This window comes from Podarcis erhardii, assembly GCF_964252035.2.
Source record: "Podarcis erhardii genome assembly, chromosome: 14".
Classification (NCBI taxonomy): domain Eukaryota; kingdom Metazoa; phylum Chordata; class Lepidosauria; order Squamata; family Lacertidae; genus Podarcis; species Podarcis erhardii.
The window spans coordinates 48,426,752-48,450,467 of NC_138503.1; the positions used below are offsets into that span (position 1 = coordinate 48,426,752).

The 23,716-nt window shown below is 47.4% G+C and overlaps 1 protein-coding gene across 5 annotated transcripts in view; it reads right to left on the reverse strand.

The window, feature by feature from the left end:
- LLGL1 (LLGL scribble cell polarity complex component 1) overlaps positions 1-15,195 on the reverse strand; it is an 82,373-nt gene extending 67,178 nt beyond the window's left edge. For 4 of the 5 annotated variants that reach the window (XM_081839593.1, XM_081839592.1, XM_081839591.1 and 1 more), the window contains exon 1: positions 14,738-15,195. In XM_081839593.1, the coding sequence (XP_081695719.1) occupies positions 14,738-14,941 (204 nt within the window). In that variant the 5' untranslated portion in view covers positions 14,942-15,195. Of the gene's footprint in view, positions 1-10,115; positions 10,214-14,737 lie in introns of those variants that run through there. The other variant, XM_081839595.1, reaches the window with a different exon arrangement.
- Positions 15,196-23,716: the final 8,521 nt, after the last annotated feature.

Genomic DNA, 23,716 nt, shown 5'->3' on the forward strand with positions numbered 1-23,716 from the left:
AGTGCCCCAAGCGAGAGACCACCGATAAATGGATTCCGCTTCTTCTCCTGCGAAGCTAAAAAAAATGGCAAGAGTCCATTTCGGCTGGTGACTCACAAGCTTCATGAATGGCTATCACACCAGGTCAATATCTGTGCTGCCCCTTCTTGTGCAAAGTGCCCCTCTGCCTGGCCTGCTGCCCACTCTAAGCCTCCAAGAAGCACATGTCCAGATCTTTTAATCCATCAGATCCGGGACAATATGCACACACATGTTTAGACGCAAACAGGGCACCAATTTAATCAGTCTCAGATGCCCACTCTGCCACTCTCGAGGGCAAAAGTGGAGGGGCCCGAGGGAAGAGCAGTTGCTTGGAATGCAGATGGTCCCAGGTTCTCCCACCATCACCAATAAATTTTAAGTTGTAAAGAAAATATTCCAATTTTTAAATCAAAGATTTAAAAAACTAATCTAAATGAAAACACAAACCAACAGGAGGAAAGGGGGTGGGGAGAAAGAAGAAAAACAGTTGGGGGACTTCTGATTCTTTGTCTGTCAGGTATATATAGAAAAGTATTCAAAACATCCACTCCCAATACAGCACCCAGCAATTCCATTTTGTATAAACCATTATCTTCTCCAATCCTCCAATCCAGGTATCATAAATTCATTTCCTTTTTCACACAGAAAGTCTATAAGGAGTTTCTAATCTTTAGTAAATATTGACAATGATTTTTCTCTGATTAGACACGTCAACACCATCTCAGCCAAGTCCAATAATTTTAACAACCAGTCCTCCATCGTAGATAATGATGTATCTTTCCATATACAGTGGTACCTCGGGTTAAGAACTTAATTCGTTCCGGAGGTCCGTTCTTAACCTGAAACTGTTCTTAACCTGAAGCACCACTTTAGCTAATGGGGCCTCCTGCTGCTGCCGCGCTGCCAGAACACGATTTCTGTTCTCATCCTGAAGCAAAGTTCTTAACCTGAGATACTATTTCTGGGTTAGCGGGGTCTGTAACCTGAAGTGTACGTAACCTGAAGTGTATGTAACCCGAGGTACCACTGTAAAAGTCTTGCTGCTGTGATCATGTATTGAAATACAGTCATACCTTGGTTTTCGAACAGCTTAGTTCTCGAACGTTTTGGCTCCCGAACGCCACAAACCTGGAAGTGAGTGTTCCGGTTTTTGAAAGATTTTTGGAAGCTGAATGTCCAACGGGGCTTCCTCGGCTCCCGATTGGCTGCAGGGGTTTCCTGCAGCCAATCAGAAGCCGTGCTTTGGCTTCCAAATGTTTTGGAAGTCGAACAGACTTCCGGAACAGATTCCATTCGACTTCCGAGAAGAGATGCTTCTCCACCTGAATGCATATAGAATCGCTTAGTTAACTTACTACCAAAGAATACATATAAACCAGCCTAAGAGATTTATGGAATAATTGGCATTTTGCGTACTGTTTCGTAACAACGAGTTCAATGCTAATGTCCAACCTTAGGCTGCTTTCGACCTGCTGTAACATTCTGAACATTTCTTTATGGCCTTCATCATTGATTTATTTTGTTTATTCACACAAAAATGCTAGAAATAAAACCCACAAATTTAAAAACAAGCCAGGGACGTTCCTCCTACTTTGAACCACAACATACAAATGTTGAGCACAACATCTTTAATGAACAGGCAGCAGCAGGGCTTTCAAACAGGACTGGAGAAAGGAGTTTCGGAAACAGAAAGCCCTAGAAAGAGAGCTTGGGCAAGCCAATACATCGCTTGCCTTTTCCAATCAGACTCCACATTCCACATTGCAAAGAGACAAAGTCGGAAGGAATCAGCAGCACCCGGAGAGCCACGCGGGAGAGATTCCCAGAGCAAGTGAGCAGAGATGTAATCTGACACATGGACGCAGATTTTTTCCTGGGCTTGGTGGGGTGCCAGGCCATTGGAGCGGGGTGGCATTTGAGGGTCTAAAGCAGGCATGTCCAAAGTCTGTTGTGGGGGCCTAATCCGGCCCGCCGTTCGGTTTAATCCGGCCCCTGTGGCGGTGTAAAATCCTAAAAAAACCTCAACAATTTCAACCCTTAAAAAAGGTTAACAACTTTGGTCGGCCCTCACGGCCCTTCACTTCATCAAATTTGGCCCTCTTTGAAAAAAGTTTGGACACCACTGTTCTAAAGCATAGGGAAGCAAACTAAGGCTCAGGGGCCGGATCTGGCCCAATCGCCTTCTATGGTCCGGGAATCAGCCTGTTTTTACATAAGTAGAATGTGCCCTTTTCTTTAAAATGCTTCTCTGGGTTATTTGTGGAGCCTACCTGGTGTTTTCACATCAGCAGAATGTGTGCTTGTATTTATGAAATGTTATGAAAATGATATATAGATGGTATCTGACCCCAGTCAAACTTGCAAAAATATACCACTTGTCTGATAACAAATGTTGGAAGTGTAAGGAAAATGAAGGAACATTCTTTCACCTCTGGTGGACCTGCCTTAGAGTGAAGGCTTTCTGGGAAATGATATATAATGAGTTGAAAAAGGTATTTAAGTATACCTTCCCTAAGAAACCAGAGGCCTTTCTTTTGGGCATGGTCGGCCAGAATGTGTTAAAGAAGGATCGAACATTTTTTATGTATGCAACAACAGCAGCACGGATACTTGTCGCCAGGCATTGGAAAACACAAGATCTACCCACACTGGAAGAGTGGCAGATGCAACTGATAGACTATATGGAACTGGCTGAGATGACCGGCAGAATCCGAGACCTGGGAGAGGAGACGGTGGAAGAAGACTGGAAGAAATTTAAGATTTATTTACAAAAATATTGTAAATTGTATGAATGTTAAGAAGGATGCTAGAGTATAAACAACTGGGCACCATTGAGTTTAAGGAAGTGAATTATGAAGATAAGATAAATTTAAGAAATGATAAAAATTTTGGAATATGTTGGTTATATCTAAACTTTTTAAGATTTGAACAAAACGATAGTCAAAATTTGAGATATAACATTGGAAAATTAGCGATGAAGATTAAAAATAAGGGGATAAATTTGCTGAATAAAACTATAACCAGGAATGCAGGAGCGGGAGATGCGAGGGAGTCCAAAGAAGTGAAAAGATCTATGTTAAGAGATGTGATACTGTATTGTTTTATTGATATTCTGATTTAAACAAAAAATTGTTAATAAAAAATATTTAAAAAAATAAAAATAAAGCATAGGTAAGCAAACTAAGGCTCAGGGGCTGGATCTGGCCCAATCGCCTTCTATGGTCCGGGAATCAGCGTGTTTTTACATAAGTAGAATGTGCCCTTTTCTTTAAAATGCATCTCTGGGTTATTTGTGAAGCCTACCTGGTGTTTTTACATCAGCAGAATGTGTGCTTGTATTTAAAATGCATCTCTGGGTTATTTGTGGGGCATAGGAATTTGTTCATTTCCCCCCAAAATATAGTCCGGCCCCCCACAAGGTCTGAGGGACAGTGGACCGGCCCCCTGCTCAAAAAGTTTGCTGACCCCTGGTCTAAAGCATCTCATCTTGGAATCTCTCTTTCCCAAATGTTTAAAGAAAAGGAGCAGTGGGCTAGAGCAGATTAAGACGACTACATTTCCCCCCATCTATTCTGCGAAAATCAGGCAGATTTAGAAATACACAGAGGCATCCGATACAGGACCCACGAAGGTTGTCCCAAGTGTTGCGAAGTCATCACGACTGGGCAATCGCAGGGGTGACGGCGCATATATTTTATCAGCACTCTTATAAAAACTTTAAAGACAATAGCAATGGGATGAGAAGTACTGGAAACCACATCAGTTGCCCCTTTGCAGAGATGAGGAAGTGGCAAAATCCCCAGCACTTAATTTTTCCGCAGGAAAAAAATCCCCGTTTCACAGAGTTTGTGAACGGGTGCCGGCTGCAAACAAATATCCACCAACTGTTTACTAAATGCAAGTAAAACAAACATGCTAGATGAGATACGCTCTAGGGTAGGCGTGACTCCCCCCATTTCCTTCTGAGCAAATTTACAGTGGGCAAAGGCAAAAGTGGGCAAAACAAGGAATCCCCCCCCCTTCCTACAGAATGCTAGTTTCTACACACACCTCTCCAAGCAAGGGAGAGAGACCTTATCGAAATTCAAGGACACATTCCGAGAAAAGTTTCACTGAAAAATTCAGTCCTGTGAAGTTTATCACAGGATGTCCCTGAGACCCAAACACCTGGAAGAAGGTACATAAGGGAAGGTGTCTATAGGAACTGAACCCAGTTACAGAGACTTACAGTAAGAAAAGCCTCTTTGGACAGTTGTTGTCAGGTAATCTTCAGTTTGCCTCCCAGAAACAATCTCCGGGATTAATTAGCATCAGAAGACAAACACACACTTGCCCCTAGCTTTGATTTAATTCTTTCCAGTTGGAGTTCAGCCCTGGCTCACGATAAAACCAGGAGAGTTTTTGCTCTATCCAAGAGAGACTTAGTTTTAAAGGGCTGGTGTGTTTTTTTAATATCCTCATTCTGCAGAGCTTCTCTCCCTTCTCATATAACACTAAAACTCAAGGTCACCTAGTGGGATCAACAGGCAGATGTTTCCAAAGTGAAGAAGCTGCACCACTGCATAGCTTGCGGGACTCCCTGCCACAGGATATGGCGAGGACCATTGGTTTGGGTGGCTTTAAGCAGGTGTGTCTGGGGAAGGGCCGCAGCTCAGGGGCAGGAAATGCAGACGGTCTCGGGTTCAAATCCCCAGAATATCCACCGCCTGAAACCCTGGTCAGCTGCTGCCAGCCAGTGATGAACCAATGTGCATGGCTCAGCGTCAAGGCAGCTTCCCACAGCACAGACACTAATTAGCCATGATGGCTAAGCGGAACCTCCAAGGCCAGAGCCATTCTACCTCTCAACAGCATTTTCCAGCAAGCATCTGGTTGGCCACAGTGGGAAACGGAATTATGGGCTGGAGACACCTATTGCCCCGATTTCAGCAGGTAGCCCTGCTGCATCCCTGCCTCAAGAGCAACTGAACAACACACTCAACCCCCAAGGCAAGGGTGGGATGCCAGGAATTTATCCATTAGGGCAGAACAAGAGAGCAACCACTGGAAAGCTCTTCTGGGTCTGGGCACTTGGGACTCACACATTCTTTAAACTAGTTTTGTTCTCCTAGGGCACCGCCAATTCTTCCTCAGCACACAGCCTGGGGATTTCTGAATGAGACGGGGTGCCTGAGAACGTCTGGATGTTGCTTCCAAACTTGATCAGAGAAGCAGCAACAGAGAGTTGTAGAGGTAGGGGAATTCTTGTGCGTTTCAGCTCAGGACAGGCAATGCCTCCTTCTCAAGTCCCTCCGCTGGCTTCCCAAACTGCTCCAGTGGTGTAGTGGTTAGAGCAGTGGTTCCCAAAAGGTGTGGCAGGAGAGGATAGCAATGTGGCCAGAAGGTTCAGGGACAATCCAAGAATCATTCAAACATTTCAGTGCAGTGCAGTATGTGGTCACAGAGTTGAAAGGGACTCTAACAATCATCTAGTCCAGGCATCCCCAAACTCAACCCTCCAGATGTTTTGGGACTACAGTTTCCATCATCCCTGACCACTGGTCCTGTGTGCTAGGGATGATGGGAGTTGTAGACCCAAAACAGCTGGAGGTCCAAGTTTGGGGATACCTGATCTAGTCCAACCCCTTGCAATGCGAGAATACGCAGCTGTCCCACCCGGGGATCGAACCTGCAACCTTGGCATTATCAGCCCCACGCTCTAACCAAATGAGCCACAGTATCAAAACGTTTTTTTTTTTTAATTTGCGGAATATGACTAGATATTCCAGAGCACTGGCTCTTCTTCTACAGTTCTCCATGACATGTTGTTGTGAACAGCAATTGTCAACGAAGACAAATATGAAAGAACAGAAAAGAGAAAGGCTTATTGGTGTCGATGAGGAGATGAGCGTTTGTTTGCCTCCAATTAGACCTTGTAGGAATGAGATCACCCGGCAAAATCAAGCCCACGCCTCTCGCTGAGTTTGTACACAAACTTAAGGCACATAGGCAAGCAGCTCATTTATAATTATATCTTGGGAATGACTCATGTTCTTACGTAGCTGCATTGTTTTATATCTTCTGGAAGTCCTATGATCATGTTATAAAGTAGTTCTGTCCTACATTATAATTCAAGCACTGCTAGGTGCCTGTTCCTTTTTGTTCTCCGGTGTATTCCTTACCAATACAGTCGTACCTTGGAAGCAGAATGGAATCGATTCCGAAAATCCGCTCGACTTCCAAAACGTTCGAAAACCAAAGTGCGGCTTCGGATTGGTTGCAGGAAGCTCCTGCAGCCAATCGGAAGCCCTGGAAGCCCCGAATAATGTTTGGCTTTCAAAAATCATTTAAAAACCAGAACACTCACTTCTGGGTTTCGATTGTTCAGGAGCCAAGGCGTTCGAGATCCAAGGAACAACTGTATGAGATTTGGTGTAGCGCGAATTTCAGAATTTTTTATTCTGAAAGCGTAGCCTAGAGAAAAAAGTTTGAGAGCCACTGGGTTAAAGAGTCAGGCTGGGACCTGGGAAAGATCGGGGTTCAGATCTCCACTCCTTGAAGCAGCCACCATCCATCAACTTCTGCTACGCGCACCCGCAGGGTTGTTGAGAGGATGACATAAGGGAAGAGATCCCCCTGCGTCACCCTGAGCAACTTGGAGAAAAGGCAGAATATACGGTAAATGCTATCAGCAAACACAGAATTGCCCATCTCTATACTCATAGAGCTTGTCCTTTAAAGCTCAAATCCCCGCAACGGGGTGAGCTCCCATTGTTGTGTCCCTGCTCCTGCCAACCTAGCAGTTCGAAAGCACATCAAGGTGCAAGTAGATAAATAGGTACCACTCTGGCGGGAAGGTAAACGGCATTTCCGTGTGCTACTCTGGTTCGCCAGAAGCGGCTTAGTCATGCTGGCCACATGACCCGGAAGCTGTACGCCGGCTCCCTCAGCCAGTAAAGCGAGATGAGCACTGCAACCCCAGAGTCGGCCACGACTGGACCTAATGGTCAGGGGTCCCTTTACCTTTAACTTAGTTCACCCACCCAAAGATTCTGTTCTTTCCAAAGGAACCCGCCCACTTCTCCCCTGCTGCCTCTTTGGCTTGTGCCCCCAAACCTAATCTTTGCCCTTCGGTTTTTCCCTGCTCCCCAGATTCGAAATTATCCTAGAAAACAGACATCACCATTTCCGAACACGCACATAGGGTTGCACGATGAGCGTGCCTTCCCGAGACCGTTGCTGCCCACACTGGAAAAGCCGCAACCCAGCCTACCTCCCGAAATTAATATTCCCTGCAACATGTGAGCAACATACAGGCACTCTCTGTGCAGCCCACCAGGATCTGGGGAGCCTCCCCCCCCCTGCCCACCCACCCCAGGAGATCAGCCAGTAACTGGGGAAAGGTCACTGGTTTTGCACAGCTGAGCAACACCAGCACAGAAAGCTTGGCTGCATCGGGATTGTCAGAAGGGCAAAGTTAAAGCTTCTACTCTTACTGATCTCAACGCAGTTGACATGGGGGTTGGCGTCAGCATATGGGAAGGGAAAATCATGTTTCTGTCTGTGCAGAGAGTATGTTTGTGTGTGTGTGTGTGTGTTCAGGAGTGAACAGGGCAAGGGGACCGGAGACCCCAGCCACACACACTGCTGTGTGGCCCCCCAGACTGCTTCCACGTGGCTCTTGGAGCAAAAAGGTTGCCTGATCCACGTCTGCAGACACCCCTTCCTGGTTGCATCCACACTGAACATCTTAAAGTACGTAAGAGCTGTATGGATCAGGCCCATGGCCCATCTGTACCAGCATCCGGGAGCCAAACAGCTGGTTAATATTATGCAGCCTTTTAAATGTGTTTGTGAGAAGCAGAGGTTATTGTTTTGTTGCTTTCGTTTTTAACTACAGTGGTACCTCAGGTTAAGTACTTAATTCGTTCCGGATGTCCGTTCTTAACCTGAAACTGTTCTTAACCTGAAGCACCACTTTAGCTAATGGGGATTCCTGCTGCCGCCGCACCGCCGGAGCACGATTTCTGTTCTCATCCTGAAGCCAAGTTCTTAACCCGAGGTAATATTTCTGGGTTAGTGGAGTCTGTAACCTGAAGCGTCTGAACCTGAACCGTATGTAACCCGAGGTACCACTGTATTTACAGTGGTAACTCTACTTATGTGCCCCTCTTGTTACGTATCTTTGGGATACGGACGCGACAAACCCATAAGTATATTTCTGGGGTTCGCCGCACGCGCATGTGCAGTACAGTGGTCCCTCTGGTTGCGAACGGGATCCGTTCCAGAGCCCCGTTCACAACCTGAGCAGAACGCAACCCGCGTCTGTGTGTGCCGCAATTCGCCGCTTCTGCGCATGACATCATTTTGAGCGTCTGTGCATGCGCGAGCGGCAAAACTCGAAAGTAACCCTTTCCGGTACATCCGGGTCGCCACGGGACGCAACCTGAAAACAGTCAACCTGAATCAAACGCAACACGAGGTATGACTGTAATGCTCTATCGTGCCGCGCACATGCGCAGCAGCGCTCTATCACGTCGCGTGCAGAATAGGCACCTCCGGTTGCAGAAACCTCGGGATCCGACCGGAGCTCCAGAACGGATCCCGTCCGCAATCGGAGGTACCACTGTACTTGTATTTTTATCTTGTATTTTATCCTGCGAACGACCCGGAGATCTTGTGCCGAAGGGCAGTATATAAATCTAATGAATAAAAAATAGAAAATAAAATTCAATGCAAGAACAACTCTCCCCTCCTGTGGTTTCTAGCAACTGGTATTCAGAAGAATAGCCGCCTCTGACTTTGGAGCTCAGAGCATAGCCGTCCTGGCCAGCAGCCCTCGACAGCCCTCTGAATTGGTCCAATTCTCTTTTAAAGCCATTCAAGTTGGAGGCCATCTATGCCTCAAGTGGGAGGGAGTTCCACAGTTTTAACTACGCACTGTTGCGTGAAGAAGGGCTCTCTTTTATCTGCCCCAAATCTTCCAACATTCAGATGTGCTTTGGATGCCCCCCGAGTTCTGGTGTTAGGAGAGAGGGAGAAAAACTTTCATCTCCCCGCCTCCTCCGTTTATGAACTTCTATCATGTCACCTCACATACCCAGGATTAAATTTATGCGCAGAGAGGCCCCCAGAGCCTCCAAATTAAGAAGAGCTCATTGTCCTCCATCACTGGGCCATCTGCCTGCTCTCCTCGCCACACAGATGTTTATGCCGAAGAAGCAGCCCCCTCCCCGTGGGACCAGTCAGGGGGCCTATCCAAATTAAATAAGCTTTGCCTCCCTTGCCAAAGTTCAAAACAGAAAGAGAGAGAAATGCAGCAGGATTCGGAGACCTGCAAAAAAGAAAGGTTTGCCTGCCACCTTTTAAAAAATAAAACAGTTTGATTCTTGTGCATTTAACAGGTGAAACTTTTCTTGGGTTGGAGATTTTGCCATCGCTTTGCCTTCTAAATTCTTACATCCAAGGCTATGTTAGAGACAGAAGAGTAGAGACCTTAAACAAGAGAAATCATTTGGCATTATTATTAATATTAGAATTTATATAGCATGATGGGAGAGGGACTTATCATGGACTTATTCTTCCCTTCCAAGAAATGGTCAAGCCACACAGCTTATCAGTGGTCGGACTAGGACTGGAGAGACTTGGGTTCGAATCCTCACGCAGCTGCGAAGATCGTCGGGAGACTATGGGCCAGCCACTCTCTATAGTACCCTCCCTTGCAGGGGGTTACTGTGAGCATAGATGAAGGGAGAAGAGAACTGGGCATGCCCTCATGAGCCCTGTGGAGGAAGGGAAAGATAAAAAATTCCCAACGCATTTTGCATTTCCCAACCCAGGTGCAAAATCATTTCAGGAATATGCTCAGTTTCTTCCTCATGCAAGAAGGGAGAAATCTTATTATCGCATCCCTAAATCAGGAAATTTAGGGGGGAATTGGGGGGTGGGGAAAGAGGAGATAAGAGAGGAAATTTCCCAAGGAAAATGCAGCACTCAGTGTTAACCTGAAACGGTTAATATCCCTCTGCCTTTCCCTGCTCCAAAATCCTCTGCAAATACAGGGGGGAAGAACACAGAAGTAGACACAAAGGTAGAAGAGATTGTGAGATATTTACCTAAAGAGCATAAGCACATTGATGTGCCTGGGATACCAGCTTGACGCAGTTAAGCTAAATTCTCCCCCGGCTCCTAACTCAGGCACTGAAACAGTCAAGCAGAGCCAGCCAGCAGGCTCATCAAGCCTGCACAACAAAGAAGACCAAAAGAAGGAAGATAAAGACAGACTCTAAATCAAGGATTGAGGGACGAAAGCCTCCCCTTGGAAACAGACAGAGCTCGAGATGTGAAGCAGAAGAACCGTGAGGTTTGATCTCTTTGTTGCCCAGTTGGGAGTTCAGGCAAGTAAACGAACCACTGCTGTAGCTCAGTGGCGCTAGACTAGCGCATGGATAGACAAACTAAGGTCTGGATCCGGCCCATGGACGGTCAGGGAATCAGTGTGTTTTTACATGAGTAGAATGTGTCCTTTTCTTTAAAAAGCATCTCTGGGTTATTTGTGGGGCCTGCCTGGTGTTTTTACATGAGTAAAATGTGTGCTTTTAATTAAAATGCATCTCTGGGTTATTTGTGGGGCATAGGAATTTGTTGTTCTTTTTTTCTTTCTTTTCCAAAATATAGTCCAGTCCCCCACAAGGTCTGAGGGACAGTGGACCGGCCCCCTGCTGAAAAAGTTTGCTGACCCCTGCGCTACAGCAACTGCCAGAGATCCTGGGTTCAATTCACAACACCTTTCCAGCCCCACCTAAGTTCATTCAAGTTCATCCAAGTAATATCGGGATATGAAGACTGAAAAAATAATGGTTTCTAGAAGACAGAATGCTTGGATTTTAAGGAATGAATATTATATGTAGCTGCAGGAAAGAGAGCCAGAAATCCTTTTACTCTTTCTAAATTTCTTTAGTTTTTTCTACCCCTTTCTCCCGCTGTTCTCAGTCTTTCTCAGGTCTCTTCTTATCTTTTCTGACCTAGTTTCTCTCTCTCTCTTTTTTAGACTAAGTAGCTGTTTTCTCTTTATTACAAAAAGATACTTTGTAATGGGCATGTATTTTTGTGAATAAGTATCAATAAATAAGTTTTTAAATGATAATAAATCAAGAACTGCCTAAAAGGCCTGCAGGAGCTGCTGCCAGCCAGTGCGGGCAACGCCAGCTTGATACAGAGAGAGCCAGGGGTGGTGTTGCTGCGGTGAAAGTGCTGGACTAGGGCCCAGAAGACCCGGGTTCAAATCTCCACTCGGACGTCAAACTTGCCAGGTGACCTCAGGGGCCGGTCACTCACTCTGAGCCTAACCTACCTCATAGGGTTGTTGTGAGGATAAAATGATCAGGGGGGAAGTGCATAGTTCCGCCTTCCGCCCCCAGAAGGAAACGGACACCCCGGCCTAGATTTGGCTTTTTGGAATACGGCGAAATGAAAGGAAGACAGCAAATGAATACTGCAGGATTCACTTATACCAAATGAACAGTAAAGAGGTACAGTGGTACCTCAGGTTAAGTACTTATTTCGTTCTGGAGGTCCATTCTTAACCTGAAACTGTTCTTAACCTGAAACACCACTTTAGCTAATGGGGCCTCCCGCTGCCGCTGCGCCGCCGGAGCACGATTTCTGTTCTCATCCTGAAGCAAAGTTCTTAACCTGGAGCACTATTTCTGGGTTAGCGGAGTCTGTAACCTGAAGCATATGTAACCCAAGGTACCACTGTATTGCCAACTTAAGGCGATCAAATGCCTTGACAGCATGTAAAACTAGAACAGTCATTGGTTCTGAACGAAGTTTGGACCCAATAAAGAATATTGAGAAGTCGCCTGATAGGGAGCGCAGCAGACCTCTGTCTTATAAAAGCAACTTGGCCTTTATCTATGTCATTTGGCGCAATTATTGATAGCCTATAAGCTAGCAGGCCTGGGAATAATTTAGCATTTTTAAAAGAGATGGGCCTGTATGACCCCTGCTTGTTCCCAAGTCTTACGGGTGGTATTTGCAAGTGAGCATGCAAATATTTACGCCACAAGGTGGGCAAGAACCCCAGCATAACTTCATAATCTTCCAGCATAACTGCTGGAAGATTCATGATCCCCAGATGATCTAATTATTATCATATATTTATTTATATCCCCACCCTGACAGGAAGTCAAGGCAGCTTGCAGATAAAATTGAGAACAGCTTTTTCCTCTCCCCGGCCCTTAAGCCGGGGGAAGCGAACACTTGGCCCTCCAGGTGTTGTTGGACTACAATTCCCATCAGCCTCTGCCAGCACAGCTAGTGATCAGGGCTGGTGATGGGAATGAGAGGACCAACATCTGGAAAGAAGCAGAGTCCCCCATCTCTGCAATCGGAGGCAAATCGTTACTTCTTATTTATTTGGGTTTTTTTAAAAAATCCACTTTAATCTAACAAAAATCCAATGGGTTTACAGAAAATAATAATAATAATAATAATAATAATAATAATAATGATGATGAAACATTCTGAAAAAGTTCCTTTAAAAGGAAGCACAACTCATGTGTCACATACAAAGCTGAGCAGTGTGCAAAATTAAAAGTCGATATTCCAGGAAAGCTAGGGTAGCAGAGTACAGTTTCTTCACACTTCCTGCGTATTTAGCACTGAAACCAGGGCTACACAGTTCAAAATGTGAACTTCCAAGATACAATGGATGTCTTACTTAAAGAGTCAAAGGAGGAATTAGGATGCTGGGGGGGGGGAGAGAAAGTCATTTAAATAGGAGGAAAGATTCCGCTTTTTAAAACCCACAAGACGCACACACACAAAGGGCTTTTCAGCAGACTTACTGCAAAAAGAACCTTAATTCTTTTTGGAAGTTTGGCTTCCCAGAACTGCAATGAACTATCGTTGCAAGAGTTTTATTGCTTCCATCCTTGTATAAGGAAGATGTTGAAGGGTTTGTGTGTGTTACTGCAGGTGCCCAAGGGGAAGGGAGGGAAGAAACCCCACAGCATCTCAATTGTGGGGGGGGGGAGAGCAAATCCAACCCCCAGTTTCTCCCTGGACCAAAATCAGAGGGCAGGACAAATGGTGGTGAAAAGGCAGGGAGCGGTTTACAAAGAATTAAGCATCCTTTAGGTCTGCAAAGTAAAAAAGGGGGAGGGAGGGGAAGGAGAGAGAGAGGCAGAAATAAGATTTTGTTTTTAATCCTCTCTCATCCCAGACCAATCTTTAGAGACTAGGAGAGAAGGGGTGGTGGGGTGCAGTGGGAGGGAGGGGATATTTTGCATGAAATGCAACCCAGCAGTGCGGTGAACAACTCCTGCCAAGTCTACAAACACACACACACCATTCTCTCATATACGAACTCAACATCACACTCCCGGAGCTCTACTGAAGCAAGGATGGTGGTATTTGCAGAATGAAGTAAATAAATAGCATTTAAAAGGGAAAAGAAGCAGATCCATTCTTTGGCCAACTCCTCCCATTCGAAGGAGGAGGAGGAGGAGGAGGAAGAAGAAGAAGAGGCACCCTAATCTTTGCCGTGGGTGAGCGTGGGAGGAAAGGAAATCTGTGCTCACACAGGAAAACACACAAAACAGTTGCAAGGTGCCATCCGGAGTCTTTGTTGGGTGTTCCCGAATTGCACCAAAGGGGAGACCCCTCTGGAAATTCCTTCCACGCCAAGGAGAGCAAAATTTCCTCCACCAAAGTGTCTCATCCATTCTTTCTTCTTTGACCCGACCCTTCTTTTCACATAACACGCACCCAAAAAAAAACCCAAACACTGATATTCATCCAGGTCCTTACTTTTGGGAACTGTTTGCACTTCAAAGGGAGAAACTCCATTGTCTTACAAGAGCACCTAATCCAGATGCAAATGAGATTATGGGGGGGGAGAGGCATAAGGGGGGTGCAGCTGTTTCCATTCATACATTTCTCTCTCTCTCTCTCTCTCTCTCCTCTCCAAGCAAGGGATAGCCCAAACCCACAGCCCACTCTTAAGTTAGCTAGCAACCAGCCTGCCCCAAACACTCCCTTTCAAAAAGCAGGGTAGCTAAACCGGGCCCCCACTCCCCATTTTCAAAGGATGGCTCGTTGGGCTGGCCCCTTACCCCAATATTGCTACTTCCCCGGAGGAAATCTCTCTCCCCTCCCCCAAAAGTGGGTCACAAATACACAGCCCCTCTTCCAAACTGATGTGCACCAGCAAAGCCTCTCTTGGGGTTATTGTTGTTTTGGGGGGGGGCTGTTTCCCAAACACCAAGCTGTGACCAACAAAAGTGGGTCACAAATACACAGCCCCTCTCCCAAAAGACGCCCCAAACTGATGTGCACCACCAAAGACTCGGGGTTTGTTTTTTTGAGGGGGGGGTGTTTCCCAAACACCTAGCTGTGACCAACACAACTGACCTCCACCAAAAAAAAACCCCATAAAAGCACCCCCCAGTTCTTCCTCTGGCTGCTTCTTTTTCCAAGAAGCAGGGAGGACCCCCACCCAGGGGAAAAAAATAAAGAGATTGAAGTCATTTGAGCCCAGGGAAATGAGGACCACCACCCCATTTCAGCAGAGGGCCGAGACCGCTTGCCAAAGTTGCGGGGCGAGCGAGGCGGACCCCAGCCCCATTTCGGGGGCAAGGGAGGGGGGAGCCCTGGCCAGGCACCCCTGGCGGTCGGTCGTGGATGGGTGGGGTGGGGTGGGGTGGGGTGGGGGGGTCTTGCGGGTCTCTACCTTGTTGAAGGCGAAGAGGTCTTGCTTGATCTTCTCCCGCTGGGGGTCGTGGCCCTGGCGGCGGAAGCGAAACTTCATCATCTTGCCCGGGGGGGGCGGCGGCGGGGGGGCTCTTGGCCGAGGGGGGAACAATGCCGCGCGGGCGGCGCTTCCCCCATGCAGCAGAGGCGGCAGCAGCAGCGGCGGCAGCGGCGCCCTCCGCATCCAGCAGGAGCGAGCGCGGCAGATGCGCCCAGGTTGCAAGAGCGCAGAGAGGGCTGGTCCGCCGGGGAGGCGGGCAGGCAGGCAGGCAGGCAGGGGAGGGGGCGCCCGAGCGACGCCCGCCGCAGCCAATCAGAGGAGACCCCGCGGGCAGCTCGGCTGGACAATGGGCTTGGAGGGAGAGAGAGAGAGAGAGAGAGAGATAGAGACCCAGAGGAAAGCAGACGAAGGAAGGCCGGGCGGCTGCTCGCCAGCTGCTCTGAACCCCTCCCGCGCCGCCTCTCTGCGCCTGCGCGGCGGGACCGAAGCCTGCTGGGAAATGTAGTTTTTTTAATTAAAAAGTTGGGAGGGGGGTGTGTGTTTGTTTGTTTGTGGGTGTGTGTTTGCAGATCAAGTTGCGTACAGACGCGCCCCAACATTTATCCAGTGAAAATAGGGACGTCCTATTCCATGATGATAATAAAAGGATGTTTAAAAATAAAAATCTGTGCTTCTAGAAAAAGAGGGGTGCCGGGACTCACCATGAAATGGTTACAGTAAATGCCACGTTTGAACCGGTGCTTTTATTCTAGGAAAAAGGTGCCGGTACTGCGTGCCCTTGAGTACCCAGGGGAAAAAGCACTGATAAGAATAATATCTATACCCCTCTCATCTGACTGGGTGGCCCCAGCTGCTCTGGGCAGCTTCCAATATATACATAAATATAATAGAGCATTAAACATTTAATAACTTCCCTAACTTCCCTAAAGAGGGCTGCCTTCAGATGCTTTCTGAAGGTTGTATAATTTCTTATCTCCTTGGCTCAGTGGTCGCATAACTCCATACCCTCCAGCATTTCTGCAGTGAAAATAGGGACATCTTATTCAACAACAACAATAATAATAATAATAATAATAATTATACCCTGCCCATCTTGTTTGGTTGCCCCAACCACTCTAGGCAGCTTCAAAGATATATAAAAACATTAAACATTAAAAAAAAACCTTCCTATACAGGGCTGTCTTCAAATGTCTTCTGAAGGTTGCATAGTTTCCTAGCTCCTTGGCTCGGGGGTTGCATAACTCCATACCCTCCAACATTTCTCCAGTGAAAATAGGGGCATCCTAAGGAAAAGCAGGTCATTCCAGGACCAAATCAGAAACCGGGACAGCTTCTGCAAATCCGGGAACTGTCCCTGGAAAACAGGGACACTTGGAGGTTCTACTATTAATACTAAAACAACTACATCCATACCATAAATTCAAAGCACAATTATGCTACTTGAAATACGGTTCTTCCAGAACCGTAGTTTGTTACGGGTGCTGGGAATTGTAAATGAAACTGCTCCAGTGGCCAGGTTAGCCCTGAGGGCCGCCAGTTGCCCGCCTCTTTGCAATGGGCTCATTGCCTTGTCTCCTCTGCCAAAGGCTCACTTTTATTCAGCAGCAAATACAGTGGTACCTCGGGTTAAGTACTTAATTCATTCCAGAGGTCCGTACTTAACCTGAAACTGTTCTTAACCTGAAGCACCACTTTAGCTAATGGGACCTCCTGCTTTCGCCGCGCCACCGGAGCATGATTTTTGTTCTCATCCCGAAGCAAAGTTCTTAACCTGAAGCATTATTTCTGGGTTAGCGGAATCTGTAACCTGAAGCGTATGTAACCTGAAGCATATATAACCTGAGGTACCACTGTATTATGGCATCTGCATGCTGAACCCATAACAAAGTGTTCTCGAGGCAGCCTGCAATAAAGTCCGTCTGAAATAGCTTCCGCTGAAAGTTTGGGCCTTCAGGATGTAGCAGCCAATCCGGCACTTTGGCAGTGAGCAATGGCTGAATCAGGTTCTTCGTGTCTGCCGCGTAATCCTGCATTGCTTTCATAAACAAGATTCGTCAGATAAAGCCAGCTGGGAGTCAAAGGAGCAGGTTCCAGATCTCTGGAGTGTGGGGTTGTTTTGCTATTGGGCAGGGCAGAGGAAGGGCTGTGGCTCAGCGTCAGAACACGTGCTTGCGTATACGGGAGGTTCCAGGTTCAAGTCCTGCCATCTCTAGCCCCGCCTGTGAGAGCCTCTGTCTAAAACAGGGGTCGGCAAACTAAGGCCCGGGGGCCAGATGCAGCCCCACAGGCTCGGTCAGTCCCCGCGTGGTGCACGCCGCCTGGGAGCTCTGCGGGGATGGGCTGCTGCTCGTCAACAATGCTGGTGAGCGGGCGGTTCCAAGACATGCTCCTGAGCGCGTACAGAGTGCGTTCCTCCTCCAGGTCCAGGTCAGCTTCAGGACCAGCTTGCAGGGTACTTATGTTTTTCAGAATATAGTCCAGCCCCCCACAAGGTCTGAGGGACAGTGGACCGCCCCCCTGATGAAAAGGTTAGCAGACCCCTGGTCTAAAACCTTGCAGAGACGCAGTTGGTCAATATATACCAAGGGTAGAGTCCAGATATGGCCCTAGGGGTCCTCTCTACCTGGCCCCGGGAAGGCTCTCCAAGCCAGCCTGTTCCCCTTCCCTCCTTGAGTGCTTTGGGCTGTCCGCACACTATGTATTTAAAGCACATATGTTCCCTCAAAGGATTCTAGGCACTGTAGTTTGTGAAAGGTTGCTGGGAACTGGAACTCCGTGAGGGGTAATACTGCAGCGCTCCGAATTATTTGGCGGAAAGGATGTGCTTTGGTTCCTTTTTAAGGTTCAGCGTGTGCACAGGAATGGAATGTGCCTTTGAAACTGAATGATGCCTCTTGCTAGGTGTGGGCACCTGTAGAAATCCCTGGCTTTCATGTGGCTTGAATCTTGCCTATTGTACAAAGATGAGCGTCACAACTCCGGCCCAGCCCCATTTCGCCTCTGGTGCACACAATATGGAGCCAATAGTCTGGCTCTGCACAGGGCAGGGTCCCCCCCCCCCCAAAGGACAGTCATTCTTGCCTTTGAGCCAATCCCAATGAATACAGTCAGACTGATTTCCAAGTAAACATGCAACATGTTTGCACAATTCTTTGCTCTTGGATAAAATACGCAGGAGTTTGTCTTTTAAAAGCCTGGTTCAGGAGTTAAACAAGATTGGCACCTTGAAACAGGACACATCTTAGGGGAAATCCCGCCACAGGGTGCCAAGAAGTCCCGCTGAGTTTTTTATGATCTGAAGAGAAACCAGAGTAAGGCTTTCTGGGAAATGATCTATAATGAACTGAAAAAGGTATTTAAATATACCTTCCTGAAGAAACCAGAGGCCTTTCTCCTGGGCATGGTCGGCCAACTGGTGTTAAAGAAGGACAGAACCTTTTTTATGTATGCAACAACAGCAGCAAGAATACTTATTGTGAAGTATTGGAAGACACAAGAACTACCCACTCTGGAAGAATGGCAGATGAAGGTGATAAGACTATATGGGACTAGCAGAAATGACCGGCAGAATCCGAGACCAGGGAAAAGAGTCGGTGGAAGAAGACTGGAAGAAATTTAAAGACTATTTACAGAAGCATTGCAAAATTAATAGATGTTAGAATGATGTTGGACAGAAATTAAGTGGTTACCAGCTGTAATGTAAAGGTTGAAAAATAAGCGATAATAAGTTATAATAAGTTATAATAAGGAATTGCTGAGCTAATAATTTGAACTGGAATACAAAAGGGGGAGGTGAGAGGAGGTCTGGGAAACAAGTTAATAGAAAATAAGTAATGGAAATTGTATTTGTTTTAATCGCTTTTAATTTTGTATTTTTGTATTTTTGTTATTTTTTGTGTTATTTTTTGTGTTATTTTTTGTTTTTGTATTAATTCGGAAATCTTAATAAATATTCTTTAAAAAAAAAATGTCCCGCTGAGTTAAATGGGGCTTATTTCCAAATAAGTGTGCAAATGGTTACAAGCCTTTTGCTTGGGGTAGCATGGTCCTGTCTTATTTATTGCGTCTATATTCCAGCTTTTCCTGCAAGGAGCTTCAGGTGGCAAATGTGGTTCTCTCTCTTCCTCATTTAATCCCCCACAACAACCCTGTGAGGTAGGTTAGGCTGAGAGGCTGGCACCCAGTGAGCTCCGTGGCCGAGTGGAGATTTGAACCCTGGTCTCCCAAGTCCTAGTCAGACACTTTCACCATTACACCACAGAAGACTGTCCTTTGTTTGATGGGCTGGGAGATCCAAGTCTGAAAGATAAAGGTGGGACTTGAAGTTGCTCATCAACACAGAATGAAGAAGCACACATCTTCACCGCTACGCTGAGATATACCATTCAATTTCAGGTAGGCAAACACAGCAGCACAGAGACAGGCGCAGCCCCGCGGCAGCACTGCAAAGCTGGTGACAGTACATACATAACCTGTTGAACTTCTGCCTGCTACAGGCCACCAGGGTAGGGGAAGGAGCCTTACCAGGAAAACAAATCTTGGCTGCCGTTCGTAGCACTTAGCTGATTTAGCTGGGAAGCCAGATCTCCTTGAAAGCAAGGCGACTCTTTGAATGTGTGCATTTAAAGGATCAGGGCCGCAGGTGGGGAACTGGTTCAGGCAGGGAGACTCCTTGGATTAATTGCCAAAACGCCTTGGCACTGGCTGCCGTTTTGCAAAATCCGTAGGCGTTTTGTTTATTTACCACGCGGCCTGCCTCTGCAAACTCTGATCCCTGTTCCTGACGCCGATCACAGCTTTGCCGCTTTGCCAAAACCTCTGCGACTGGTAGGGGGGAGCTTCTTCTTGTCTCCCTTTTCAGCTTTTCCAGGCTCCGAACCTCCTGAGCGATCAGAAATGGGCAAACTAGAGGCAACAGACACTGCCATCTTTCCAACCAGCCGATAGCAGCTTGGCTGCAGGAGAGGAGGTGATCGCATCCATCTCCGTGCTGTAGAAAAGACTCCCCCTCTTGATTTTCAGCAAATCAAGAGCATTCCAGGCCGCCTTTCCTGGTTAGGTGACATCTAAGAAACAACAGCCTGGCGCTCAGTAATGCCACCTGAATGGCTCATATACCTTTAACTGGAGGTGAAGCTCCCATTTAGGGTTATCTTCACACCTGGAAAAGCTTCACCTGCTTAATTTATGTGATTAAAGGCAGAACAGCTGAGCCCTTAGCTTCTCACACAAACCTACAGTCCCCAGGATTATCTAGAGAGGAAAAGGAAGGTTACAAAACCAATTATTGGGGGGACGGGACACTGGTGCGACTTCTATCTCTTGCACACTCCGCCTGCTAAGCGTCTATGGCCAGCCTGCTATTAAAGGCACAGAAGCAGGGCTGGTTGGAAGAAGTTGGCAACCTTTCAGGGACAGAATGCATTTGTTCCCCATTTTTTGGTAAACACAAACTTCTGGGGTTCTTTTTGCCTTTGGGAGATGCTCATTTCTCTGTGCAGATGTGAGCTGGTCACAGAGCAAGCCGGACCCTGTTTACTTAGAGGCAGGTCTTCTTTGCTGAACCCAGTAAGATTTGCTGCTAACTTAAATGTGCTTTGGCAAAGGCAGATATCGGGGAGCGTGGCTGGTTTGGTCGCACTGGGAGCCATAACTATGAAGTGCAAGGGAATACAAGAGGCTGGGGGGCGGGGGGCGGGGACCAGATTTTGGCATTGCACAGGGCCCTGCTGGAATTTGAGGTGCCAAGCTCCGCCACTGGTTTCAGACCTCAGCCTTCAGGGTCCAGCTCCCAGCTTTGACCCTCCTGTTCTACACACAGGCAGCAGGAAAAGATGCTGTTCAGAGACGATAAGGCAGGGCAGCAGCAAAGGGGTCGTTTTTCAAGCCAGGGGCCGCATCCCCTTGCAGACAACATTCCAGGGGCCACATACCATTTGAGGGCAGGGCCAGAGGCAGCAGTGGATGGGGCGATGGATGCAAAGTTCACCTCTGTACAGTAGGCTAGTTTCTAAACGCACACACACATACACACACACAGCTCAGTAGTCTCAATCCAGAGGCATTATCAGAGTTCAAGGACTCACCCCAGCCAGGAAAAAAACATTCCAGGTGCAAAGCAGGACACAGGGGCAAACTTTGGTCTTTCAAATTTCATCGACATCCAGGGCAAGGCCAAAATTCCGTGTATGCCGCCCCGCCCCCACTTTTGCCTTCCCTTCTGCTCAATTCAGTACGTCATAGTTGCGGTGCCCTGCGGTGCCCCTAGGCTCAACACCCAGTGCGGTGGATCTACCCTCAATCTGCCTCTGCCTCTGCCTCTGCCTCTGCCTCTGCCTCTGCCTCTGCAGGGCCAGCGAGGGCTGTGGTTTGGGCAGTTTTGCCAGGAGCGAATAGAGAGAACGGGGGTGGGTTGCCCCAAATGGCCTTGCAGGCCAAAGGGGGAGACCTGACAGGCCATGTTTGACCCACAAGCCAGAGGTTCCCCTACCACTGGTCTGATGGTGTATTTAGAGGTTTCTTGAAATGCTGAGGTTTCTTGAAATGCTGCAAGTTTTCCAAAAGTGAGCGGTATTTGAGCCTGCACAATTTGTGCAATCAGACCACACCAAGATGATGATGAAGAAGAAGAGTTTGGATTTGATATCCCGCTTTATCACTGCCCTAAGGAGTCTCAAAGCGGCTAACATTCTCCTTTCCCTTCCTCCCCCACAACAAACACTCTTTGAGGTGAGTGGGGCTGAGAGACTTCAGAGAAGTGTGACTGGCCCAAGGTCACCCAGCAGCTGCATGTGGAGGAGCGGAGACGCGAACCCGGTTCACCAGATTACGAGTCCACTGCTCTTAACCACTACACCACACTGGCACCCCTGGTCTTCTGGATCCTGCAGTTTCCCCTCTGCAGCGCTCTCAGATTTGATCCTGGCTCCCTCCTCCAGAAACTTGCCGGGTTCCTCAGCGTTCTTCCACTGACCCACGGAGTCGCAGGATTCTTCAGTTCAGATCTGGCAGCCGCCGAGTCCTGCAGGCATCCTGCGATTTCCACTGGGTTCCTGTGGCTTCTTTCCCAGGCTCCTTGGCACCAGCAGGCCACCGTTGCGAGGGAAGGAATTTAAATTACTTTGCAGTGGAAAAAAGTATAATTAGGAACATTTGCATTCGGAGACGGGCGAGCATCTGGTGTGCGGCTCTTTGCAGTAGGCCAAATCGACACCTGGTGCAAATAGCAAATGTTGATGAAGGGGGTTGCTTCTGCGGGAGCAGGGCTTGGCGGATCCAAAGAGTTGGGGAAGGGGAGGAATCTGAGTCAGTTCAAAACTGAAGGTCAGCCTACCTATAACTCTCGCTTTCCCAAACAGTGCAACCGAAGCACAGCCGTTGATTGGAATCTGCACGTCTCCAGATTTTGCACTGCAGTTCTCCAGTCAAGCACAGTGGTACCTCGGGTTACATATGCTTCAGGTTACAGACTCCGCTAACCCAGAAATAGTGCTTCAGGTTAAGAACTTTGCTTCAGGATGAGGACAGAAATTGTGCTCCGGCGGCGCAGCAGCTGCAGGAGGCCCTATTAGCTAAAGTGGTGCTTCAGGTTAAGAACAGTTTCAGGTTAAATACGGCCCTCCGGAACGAATTAAGTACTTAACCCGAGGTACCACTGTAACGTGTACAAAAAAATGCATTTATTAGGGTGAAGTGTGCATGCATTGATGGAAAATGACATCACCTTGCCGACAAAGGTCCGTACAGTTAAAGCCATGGTTTTCTCACTAGTGATGTATGGAAGTGAGAGCTGGACCATAAAGAAGGCTGATCGCCGAAGAATTTATGCTTTTGAATTAAGGTACCGGAGGAGACTCTTGAGAGTCCAATGGACTGCAAGATCAAACCTCTCCATTCTGAAGGAAATCAGCCCTGAGTGCTCACTGGAAGGACAGATCCTGAAGCTGAGGCTCCAATACTTTGGCCACCTCATGGGAAGAGAAGACTCCCTGGAAAAGACCCTGGTGTTGGGAAAGATGGAGGGCACAAGGAGAAGGGGTTGACAGAGGACGAGATGGTTGGACAGTGTTCTCAAAGCCACCAACATGAGTTTGACCAATCTGTGTGAGGCCAATTCTCTTTTCAAGCCATCCCAATTGGTGGTCGAGACTGAGTTCCACAGTTTAACTCTGCCCTGGGTGAAGCAGTCATTTCTGACACAGTTTTCAAGCAATGTAAGAAAAGAATTGTGTATATTTAAAAACGTGGGCAGCATTAAGTTAAATTCAACAGCGTAAATAAGTTTTGACAGATGTCATAATGGAATACTGAATGGTTTCGTTTATATAAAATGTGCAGGGATTTATGTTGTGTAAAATGAACCATGGAAAGAGAGGAAGGGAAGTCATTGATATTTTAATGTTGTTTTAGTGAATTTTCTAAAATGTAACACAGAAATTTAATAAAAAATATTTTTTTTAAAAAAAAGAACTAATTTCTTGGATCCAAATCTTGCAACGCTCAGCTTCAGTGGACATCCCCCCTGAGTTCTAGTGTTAGGAGAGGTGGAGAAAAACATCTATTATGGCCTGCATATTTTTTTAAACTTCTATCTGCCACCTCTTGCTTGTGTTTTCTCCAAACCGAAAAAGTCCTCCATCCCCTCCATTGGTCGCTTTGCTTGCCCTGCAAGCATCCCTCTCAGCTCCCTCACCCCGGCCTACAGCCCTTCTTCCCCAAGGCCCAAGCTGCTTGCAATTAGCCAAGCGCCTAATGAGGGAGGGAAGAGAGTCACATGGCGTGTGGAGGAGGTGACAGGAAGCAATGATTCAGGCGGCTGGATTGATGGTGCAACCAGTTTGACAACAAGCTGTTCAGGCTTCAGCTCAGGCGGAGGTTTTCCAAAGGGAGACGCGGCCGTTTTGGCGCAGGGAGGGCCGCCTGGCTCAGAGAGGTTACGCCAGGCAAGAATGCAGCCCA